This window comes from Stegastes partitus, unplaced genomic scaffold, assembly GCF_000690725.1.
Source record: "Stegastes partitus isolate 25-593 unplaced genomic scaffold, Stegastes_partitus-1.0.2 Scaffold855, whole genome shotgun sequence".
Classification (NCBI taxonomy): Eukaryota; Metazoa; Chordata; class Actinopteri; family Pomacentridae; genus Stegastes; species Stegastes partitus.
Genome location: NW_007578586.1, coordinates 84093 through 94746, shown reverse-complemented (window position 1 = coordinate 94746; position 10654 = coordinate 84093). Strand labels below are relative to the sequence as shown.

The following is a 10654-nucleotide window of genomic DNA, read 5'->3' as shown; positions in this document are numbered from 1 at the left end:
ATCCAAAATGAGACAAATGGAATCAAAGCAACAGAAAGGAGACAAAACTTTTGGAAAGAGACGTGAAACGACAAGAAAAGAGAAAGAATTTAGAAAAATGGGACAAAAAACACAAAACAAGAAGCAAAAAAAATAGAAACTAAATCCGACAAACAAATTAATACGACAAATAAATCTGACTCACAACAAAAACACAAAATGACACAAATTAAACACAGGAAGCAGTTCTGCATCCATCCAGGTGTCTGAACCCTGGACCTGGTTCGGTTCAGTTCCTCCATCACCAGCTGGTAGCATCAGTATTATGGGATGTCTGACAGTGTGAACAGGTTGGAGTCATAGAGCCAGTCCCTGGTACCCTGGATGTGGTTCTGATCGATCTCTCTGATGTTAGCGCTGCCTGGAGGTCAGTGTCGAGGGTCTGATGGAAGATAATGAAACGTCATCACTTTGAACGTAGAACCAGAGTGGTTCCGTCGGATCAGAACAGATCCGTCACATCTGCAGATGTTCAGAACACACAAACCCAACCGGAGCCAGATGTTGTTATGGCGTCCGTCCTCCACTCGTGGCTCAGCAGAGACCCCTGGTGGTCGTCTGAATCAGTGCATGTGGCGGTGGCGTCGTTACAGGGAGCTTCAGAACCAACCAGTGCACAGAAACACCGAGTGAAGTCCAAATGAGGCTGAAGTGAGAAATAAAACTAGAATGATGGTCCAGGACAGAACCTCCAGGTGTGGTTCCTCTTCATGGACGACTTCAGTCACGTTATCTTCATCATGCTGCTCCTCCTCACAGACAAACCTGTGCAGCGTGAATGCTTCTCTACCAGAACCTGTTTGTCATTTACATCCAGAGACAATCTGAACTAGTATTTATGTAGACTTTTATTTTCTACTGATATTTATTCATCGTTTCCCCGTTTGCTGCCATAACAAAACCCACAAACGTCCAAAATGGCTCAAAATTCTTAAAATTATTCCAAAGAAAAGCTCAAAATTGGTCCAGAATGACAGCAGTACTGTCAAAAACTACAGAGATTAGTTAAAAATGATTCAAATTAAAACAGGTCCACTTTAAAATAAAGTGTCTCAATGTGTCCAAAAGTAACACAAAGTTTTTATAAATGACTCAAAATTAGTCTAAAATCACCAAAACGTTTTCAAAATGACACAAATCTTGTCAGAAATGAGCTAAAGTTAGTCATAAATGACCCATAGTGACTCCACAATCCTCACATTTAGTCCAGAATGACTTTATTATTTTATTTTCCTTTATTTAACCAGGTAGGTTCATTGAGAACAGGTTCTCATTTACAATAACGACTTTAATGTTCCCAACATGACACAAATCAATAAAAAAAAATACCTGAAGTTCGTCCACGATGAATTAGAACGAGTGTAAAACTTTTCACTGTGTCCAAAATAACACTGAAGTTCCACAAAATGTCTCAAAATTAGTTCAAAATGACAGAAAATTCATAAAAAATGGGCTAAAATTAGTCCAAAAAAAAAAACTTATTCAGAAAAAAACCTGTTCAGTGTGTCCAACATACTGGAATATTTGTATAAATGACTCACAGTGAGTCTAAAATTACTAAAACTTTCTCAAAATGACTCAAATCGTGTCAGAAATGAATCCAAACGAGTCCAGATTCACTGTCATGTTGCCCAGATGACACAACACTCGTCACAAATCACCCAAAGTTTGTTCAAAGTGACTCTGATGTTACCACGACGACACAAATCTGATCAAACACGACCCGAAATCAGTCCAGAAAAAAATGTCTAAAATCATTCAGTGTCCAAAATAATGAAGTATTTATAGAAATGAGTTCAAAATGACAGAAAACGTGTCAACAATTGATTCCTCTGAACTCTGTTCCCAGAACGACACGAATCTGTTCACAAATGACCCAGAATGAGTCCAAGACGACTGAAAGTGATTCAGTGAGTCTGAAATGATGCAGAACGTCTCAACATGAGTCCAAAACGACACCGATTAGTCCACAGTGACCAAAAACCGGGTCGTCACGGTCTGATAGCTAAAGAAACACTAACACACCTGAAACTCAAACTCATGGCCTCCAGACAAACACCCAGCAGCTGAGTTCTGACCCGTCTTCAGGGTTTTACCGTTTCATCGCTGATTCCAGCTTCTGGTCCCAACAGGGCCGGTACTGGAGCAAAGAGGAGAGGAAGCAGCAGCTGCTCAGGGCCCGAGAGAACCGCCGCAGGAGAGAGTTCATGATGCAGAGCCGCCTGGACTACCTCCGAGGAGACAGGTAGGCCCGCAGAACATCCAGAGCACACCTGGACACACCTGGACACACCTGGACACACCTGGACACACCTGAACACACCTGGACACACCTGGACACACCTGGACACACCTGAACTTTTCTTTTGCTTTTAAAGCAACATTATAAAAACAGAAATAAAAATAAATTTAAAAAAAATAAACAATTAAACATTTTTTTTAATGTAAAAAATAAATTATTATTATTTCTACTATTTTTTTATTTGTCTTTATATTTCTACTTTTATTCGCTTTTCTTTTATGGATTCATTTCTGATTAATATTACTTTATGTCGCCACATTATTTATTTTTTATTTTATTTATTCCTTTTTTATTTCCACTTTTGTTTTATTCTTCTTTTATTGATTTATTTTTGTAGCGTGGCGCTCTCACTGCTGCATATAAAACCCCACGATAATAAATAAAGTATGAATTATTGATTTAAAATTACAGTTCAGAAGAGGCAGATTATAAACAAAATACCAGAAACATTTTATAATTTAGTTAAATTTCCTACAAAATTAAACAGAAAAAACATTCAATCTTAGAGCCTATAACAATACACACAGTACACATTTAGCAGTTAGAAACTAAGGCTAAACTGATACAATATTATATATAATATAATAATGAGCAGACTCATTTAAATATTACAGCTCACAAGATGCTTCTAGAGTTTAGTTTAAAATCCTACAACAGTACAAAGAAACAGTAGAATGATCTGTAGTTAGCATCAGGCTAATTCATCATCTCCTTCAGCTTTCAAATTGTCGTAGACGAAGCTCCAGATTAGAAGTCACCTCTTCGTTCCTCCTCTCTCTCATCCAGGGATCCGTCCTCGTCAGGAGCCACCGAGCAGCTCCAGCCCCGACAGAGCTCCAGCAACATCCTGCTGCTGAGCCACAAGAAGGTGATGAAGAAGAGGAGCCGCCGCATCCTGGACAACTGGATCACCATCCAGGAGCTGCTGGCCCACGGGTCCAGGTCTCCGGACGGGAAGAAGATCTACAACCCGCTGCTGTCCGTCACCACCGTGTGATGCTGAAGCCACGAGTGGAACGATACGGACACGTAGAGACGATGAAACGGACCTGAAAAGCCGGAAATAAACGACAAAAACCACAAACTGTAGATGTTAGAAGTTAAATCCTGACAGGACAGGAAGCAGCCGCTCTCCTTTAACCAGATGGTTTCATCTCCCGTCTCATGGTCCTCCACCAAGGTTCATGTTTCAGCATCAAGTCCTGCAGCTCTGAGGAACCAGAACAACATGAAGGTGGAGGAGAGAGAACTCGTCTGATTTTGTCTTGCTTTGTGTCTCAGTTTTGTCGTTAAAAGATGTTCCACCATCAGCTGTAGAAAGATGTTCCACCATCAGATAGAAAGAGGTTCCACCATCAGCTGTAGAAAGATGTTCCACCATCAGATGTAGAAAGATGTTCCACCATCAGATGTAGAAAGATGTTCCACCATCAGTTGAATGTATCTCCACCAACTGGCTCCTCTGTCCTCTGGTTCTGATCCGTGCTGCATTATTCATTGACCCAGTAGGTCGGGGATATTGAAAATCAGGCCATTCTTCCTTGTTTTAGGGTCCTGACTATAAATGGTGTCATCTTGGTGATTTTNTATTCATTGACCCAGTAGGTCGGGGATATTGAAAATCAGGCCATTCTTCCTTGTTTTAGGGTCCTGACTATAAATGGTGTCATCTTGGTGATTTTTTAAACCTGCCGGCAGGTTTTAGGGTTTAGAGGTAAACTCAGTAAAGACACCTGTGAGGAGGGAGTAGTTCTGGTTTCCTCCTTTAGATCCAATGGAAATGTTCCACAACAGACTGGCAGGTGGAGGTCAAGACCTGGACCTGAGGTTCTCCATAGACTGTTCTCCACTGCAGGAACAAGATGTGACCATGTTCCAACTGCAAGAACTGTCCCTGTAGAACCTCTTTCAGGGTCTTTTTCAGGGGTTTTGGTTGACAATGAGATGTGTTCCCCTGCAGGAACAAGGTGTGACTGGGGGACGGCATCATAAGAACCTGATCGGTGGTGCTGTAGACCCCCTTCCATCTGTACATGTTCCTACAACAACAACTGTCCCTGCAGAACCTCTTTCAGGGCCGTTTTTGTGGGTGAATGAAGTGTTTTCTTGATGTTCTTCTTCAAATATCCAGACTGAATCATAAGTACCTGATAAGTGGAGCCGTGGACGCCCTCCACTGTTTGGAGATTCCAGGTTTGCTCCCACTTGAGGAACCCGTGAGCTGTTTTCGGGCGGACCTGGCATCTGTGTGGGTTCTGGCCATAAGACGTGTTGAAAATCTTTCATCTGCAAAGCTGCTGTGTGGGTCTTCAGACGGGTTGCTGCTACCATTTTTGTCCTTATCTTCTCCTCTGTTGTTCTAGTTCCTGCACAGAACTGGACCAAGGTCCAGCAGCACCACTTGTTGCTGTTTTGCGACTGTTGGATGGTACATTGCAAACTGCCTCTTGAGTGTTCAGACAGAACTTTCACAGAAACTGAGGTGAAGTCCTTGTTGGTTAAAAACACACTTGTTCTTATTCCAAGTCTTGTCCATAAGAGTGCAGAGGACAAGCAGGAGAACCTGAAGGGTTAAAAACAAAACAGAACCTCTGAGATCAATCACAGGCGGGACGCTGCAGGAACGGTGGATGTTAATGGTGTTGGAACCTCCTGGAGAAGGACGTCATGATAGGTGGTGCTGTAGACGGCTGTCCATGTTTCCAGATCATTGTCCACTGCAGAAGAAGCAGTGATGAAGCTATCTGGAGACGAAGGTCAGCGCTGCATCAGAAGTGAAGGTGGTGCATCGGACCTCCTTCCATGTTTAAAGCTCGTAGATGATTGTCCACTGAAGGGATTTGGTGGTAAAACAGCCTCGAGACTAAAATCAGATGTGCAGTATGACAGCTGCTGCCTCGTGTGGCTGAAACCCCACATTACCTTCAAAAAAAAAAACTATGTACAGAAATGTATCGCTGTGACGCTGCTGCAGGGAAATCAGTCAAAGTATTATTAACACGATGGAAGACGGAAATGTTTCACGTTTAAATCCGACTGTTTCCTGTCAGCTCTCATCTTTCCAGGAGTTGTTTTGTCTTAAAGAGCTGTTGTTTCCATCTCTTGACTTTTAATCGTCCACGTGTTCCCAGAATGCTTTTGGAAACGTTATTTTTCACATTATTACATGTTAAACTGTCGATATTTCCTTAAATTTGGTAGATTTTGTACCTTCTGTTGTGGGTTTTTCCTGCAGTGAGGTCGAGGATTCGGGACCAATCAGAAATGCATGAGTTTAGTACTGAATTATTATTGGATGGAGCTCCTGAACGTAAAACGGTGTCGTGTGCAAAAAGCCTTGTTTGGACTTTTTTAGTAGTCAAACGTGTGAAAGTGTCAAAAAAATTAAAGTCAAATTGAGATGAAATCAGAAACATGAAGTGTTTTGTGTCTCTTTGTGCTTTCAGATGAACCCGTCGCTTTAATCCACACCTGGAAATACGACCAACGCTTGTCAACGTGCTCAGTGCAGATCCCAACCAACACAAAGGTCCTCCTCCAGTGGTCCACATTCAAAACAACACATTCATTTACTGGATACACTCACTAATAAGAACAATAATGATTACAGCACTGAAACATGTTTAATTTATACAGTGCTGAGCGAATGCATCAACTGTGGAATTGCATAGGACGTACTCACACATATTTATATCACAGTTCTTCGACTCTTTCTTGTTGGCGTTCTGCTCCAGAACAGAAGAGCTCGTGTTGCCCGCTGATGGTAAAGCTCTGAGTGCTGACTGTGAAACCATGAGGCAGGTGTTTGTCCATGTGAGGAGTCGGTGTGCATCAGAGAGTTTTGGATGACAAGAGTGTTCTCTGAGAAGACAAAAGATTTTCTTCATGGAAAATGTGCCAAATGCAGAGAATTGTGTATCATGTTTTGAAAAAGTGCAATCTGAGTGTAAAGCAGGGATTGTGTTTGTAGTTCAGGGGGTTGGTGCAGGAGCAACATGCTGTGGTCACGGTGTCTCCAGTACCAGGACCTGTGTGTAAATGAAGGAGAAAAGCTGTAAAACCAACACAACATCACATAAAACAACCAAAATATACACAAAAACAACACAAAAACACACAAAACAACCAATGTGTGTGGTCGTTGTGTCTCCAGTACCAGGATCTGTGTGTAAATGAAGGAGAAAAGCTGTAAAACTTCTGCAGGAGGAGAGAAGACAGAACTAAAAGAGCTTTATTACATTTATACACGTGTAAATTAGAATTAGATCAACTGACACATTATTATTATTGAGACACTAAAACAGGGCGACCAGACTCTTTTAAAACTTGTCTTCTGGTTCTAATCATGCCGTGTATCAGTTCTCTGGAAGTGAAACCAGCTGACGTTGTTGCCTCCGAGCCTGCTCTCTGCTGGTGTCGGCTGGTTCTGTGTTTCTGGACAGAACAGGTTTCTCCTCTGACTGCTCTGACTGCGGGGCCTCCGTTTGTCCACACGGTGGCGCCATGACGGCTGCAGACAGGAAACGCCGCCCTGCTGCGGATTCACGTGTTACTGAGCATCAGAAACGATCCAAACTGAAGCTTCTCGTCCTTCAGGTTGTGCAGCCGACCACGGCGGCTCTTTGTTCTCCATCACAGCATCCTCTCCTCCCGTTGCTAGGCAACAGTGAGCTGACCTGATGTAACAGCAGCTGTTGATGGACGCTGCTGGGAAAACTTCATTGCTCTGCTCTGGTGCCGACAAACACAGAGCAACTGATGTAATCATTTTAACGGGTTTTTTTGTTTGTTTTGTTTTTAACATCTAGTGTTTGATTTCATGACAGGATGGTACAAATATTCCTAATCTTCTTCATTTAACTGATGAATAAATAAATCAATTTTTATTCGATGTACATACACATATATATGGAATGACGTGTCTATGGTGAATAAAAGATGCTAGCTTCTTTAAAATAGGACCTTTAATGTATTAATACTATATTTATGTACATCTATATCTTTGTATATCTATATATATGATAAAGAGACAGATACACAGAAATAAAATATTTGTTTTGTTTTTAGTGGAGTCATTGTTTTACTAATTAGATACTGATAAGAAATGTTATAAATATTTTTATAAACAAACAGGCTTGGGTTCATTATTTAAATATAAAATATAATATTTAAATCGTAAATAGGGAAAAAAATCATTTTCGTAAGGCAGCATCTTTCATTGATGACACATTACAGTCCCTACGTACATGTACGCACTGACATGTGTATTCTTAATATATTCATAAAGATAACGTTAGGGATTTTATCATCATAATTAATATAAAGTTTATATAGTTACAGAGAACAACGGTGCTTTTAAAAAATAAATGTATTAATTTTAAAGATTACCGTATTCTTTTAAACTCTATAAACTTAACTTTATACTATTTTGATATAATAATAATAATAATAATAATAATAATAATAATAATAATAATAACAGAGGTCCAGTCAAAGTATATGAAGATATGAAATGACAGGTATATAGATTTATGACCACTCGTGTTATTTACATTTTTGACAATAAAAGCGAAGTTCCGGTTTACGTCCTGACGTAAGACGCGCCGTCGCCACCAGGAAGTGACGTCGCCCCGTCAGGCTGTGTTGATGTTTGTAGCTGAAGAACCGAACTGAAGACCGAGACGCTTTTTGTTTGTGTTCAACCAAACCGTCGAAAAGGAGCCGAGTCGGTGTCGCTGCGGTCCGTTTCGGTTCGTTAGGAGCCTTAGCTCGGTGATTAGAGCCGCACGGCCGGGCCGGAGGGCGAACACACCGAAACATTCGATCCAGAAGCGGAGGACTCGTCACCCTCTGACCCCCTCCCTGCCTCCCGCACACACTCCACCATGACGATTCTCCCGAAGAAGAAGCCCAGCTCCGGGGTCGGAGTCTCGGACCACGCCGATGACAGCGACCGTCGGAGCGGCTCCGACCCGCACCAGCACCCGCACCCTCACCCGCACGCAGGGCGGACCGGAGCCCGACCGAGGGCTTCACCTCCGCCGTGGTCCTACCAGCCCGCTCCGCCCTCCGCCAGGGACGACAGGCGGAGCATCGAGGCGAGCTCCCGGCCGCAGCAGGCCTCTCCGCCGCCCGTCGGCTCCGTGTCCCCGGTAGGGCCGGGCGACGGCCGGGACAGCAGCGGCGGCATGGTGGCCGGGTCCCGCGGGGAGCTCGTCGTGTCGGCCGGCGTCGTCGGATGCGGCGGAGGCATCGGCAGCTGCTGCTCCGGTCCCGGGCTGAGCAAGAGGCGGCGGCAGGCAGGCACCTGCTCCGGCGGGGTGGTGGCGGCTCTGGCCGGCGGAGGCCAGCCCGGGGTGACCGGACCGGGAGGCGTTGGGTCCAGCCAGGACACGGAGGAAGGAGCGGGGAACAACAGCGAGGACGAGTACGAGAACGCCGCCCGGCTGCAGTCCATGGACCCGGCTACCGTGGAGCAGGTAGGAGGCTAATGCTAGCTCAGGCTCCGTTAGCAGGATGCTAATGAGGCTACACAGGTGAGCTGTGCTAGCTTCCAGGGACGCACGGGTCCAAACCCGGAGCATAAAGTCACAAGAACCCGGTAGTGATGATGAATTATCGAATTAAACTCCGTATTTATGAATGAACTCAGGATTAACTCCGGTTTAAGGTGATAAAAGCACCTTTTTAAATCATGAGCTAAAATCAGCTCAGGTCAAAGTTTGGCCTCCTGTCATTAAACTGCAGGTAACCATGGCAACTGACCTGACGCTGCGCTCACCTGACAGGTGAAGCTGACTGAATGTTGAAATAAAGTGACGTCTGGACAGGTGGGGGTCCTAAAGGGAAGCTTTAGAAATGACGAACCAGTGAGTTTTTATGATCATCAGTGTTTTTTCTTTAACCTCTGAACAGCTGCTTCATGTTTCACTCCCATGTAAAGTCCTGCAGCTCTGTGGAAACACAGCAAGGGGCCCAGAGGGACACAGATGTCTTCTGGGAATTTCTTTGATTATTTATTTTGCAGATTAAAACAAACAAAACAACAACATGTCCAGCATCTGTCCAGGTGTCCACAGGTGTTTCCATCAGTGGGGACGTGGAGGCTGCTGTCGATGTCCAACTATTCACATTTCAAAGCATTTAGCTCAGCGTTCGGGACAGTTTAGTCCCGTTGTGGATGATTTCTGTCTCATTTTGTGTCTCATCAGAACAGTTCTGTCTCCGTTCTGTTCTGTGTCGAGTCTGTTTTCCTTCGTTTCTTGTCGTTTTGTCTCCACGTACATAAACTCCCAGAGACGCTTTGCTCTCCTGTCCGTTGTCTTGTGTCTCTTTGGGACAGTTCTGTCTCGTCTTTGTCATTTTTTATTTTCTTTCTGTCAGTCTGTGTCTCGTTTTGGTTATTTCGTGGCTCTTTTTCTGTTTGTTTGTTCTGCGTGGGCTCATGTGTGGTTTTAGCCGTCCGGTGTCTCTTTGTGATCATTTTGACTCGTCTTTGTCCTTTTCGTCGTTTCTCATTTGGTTGTTTTGTGATAATCTGTCTCTCTGGGTCTCTTTGTGGTCATTTTGTCTTGTCTTTGCCATTTGCTGCATTTATTCATTGATCCAGAAGGTTTTGTTTTTCTCTCAGTCTCTCTGAGGAAACACTGGCTGCAGTTCACCTGAAACTCTCTGAATGAGTCAGTGGTGGAGGGTCAGAACCAGGAGGGAGGTTGTGGTTCTACAGGGTCAGAACCAGGAGGAGGAAGGTTCTGGTTCTACAGGGTCAGAACCAGGAGGAGGAAGGTTCTGGTTCTACAGGGTCAGAACCAGGAGGAGGGAGGTTCTGGTTCTACAGGGTCAGAAGAATGAAGTGACTGTGAAGAGTTTAAGTTTGGATTTAGTTTCACGTGACTCGTCACAGAGTTGAAAATCTGCCGTTTTCCAGTTTTTCTAGTTTCCGGCTGCTAACGCCGTCACATAGATGATTTTTTAAATTCTATTTATATTTATGTTGAAGGTAGCGAGCCTTTCAGACCCAGCACAGTGACATGAACATGTCAGATATCACCACTGCGTTCTTACTGACCGCCGGTTATCGTCCTGCTGATTGTTTCCTCCAGTAACTGAGTATCTGTGCCGCCTTGTGGTTGAAGTCGTTCCACTTTCCATATTTTGTCTGTTTATCAGTTCAAAACTCTGAAAAATAAATCAGACCGTCGTGTTTAGAAAGCTAAAACCAGCAGGTACGTCCTTAAAACCATTTAATCGGGTTTGTGGGTGACTTGATCGATGAATCTGAGTTGACAGACTTTTATACGTTTGTTTGTTTTA

General features: G+C 43.6%; 2 protein-coding genes across 3 annotated transcripts in view; both read left to right on the top strand.

Moving 5' to 3' along the window:
* LOC103365594 (PDZ domain-containing protein 4-like) overlaps nucleotides 1–3338 on the top strand; it is a 43980-nt gene extending 40642 nt beyond the window's left edge. The window contains exons 11-12 of the mRNA XM_008293067.1: nucleotides 2172–2284; nucleotides 3128–3338. Coding sequence (XP_008291289.1) covers nucleotides 2172–2284; nucleotides 3128–3338 — 324 coding nt within the window. The remainder of the gene's footprint in view (nucleotides 1–2171; nucleotides 2285–3127) is intronic.
* Nucleotides 3339–7995: 4657 nt separating this feature from the next.
* The window catches only part of otud5a (OTU deubiquitinase 5a), a 22486-nt gene continuing 19827 nt past the window's right edge, over nucleotides 7996–10654 (top strand). For both annotated transcript variants that reach the window (XM_008293060.1, XM_008293059.1), the window contains exon 1: nucleotides 7996–8820. In XM_008293060.1, coding sequence (XP_008291282.1) covers nucleotides 8227–8820 — 594 coding nt within the window. In that variant the 5' untranslated portion in view covers nucleotides 7996–8226. The remainder of the gene's footprint in view (nucleotides 8821–10654) is intronic.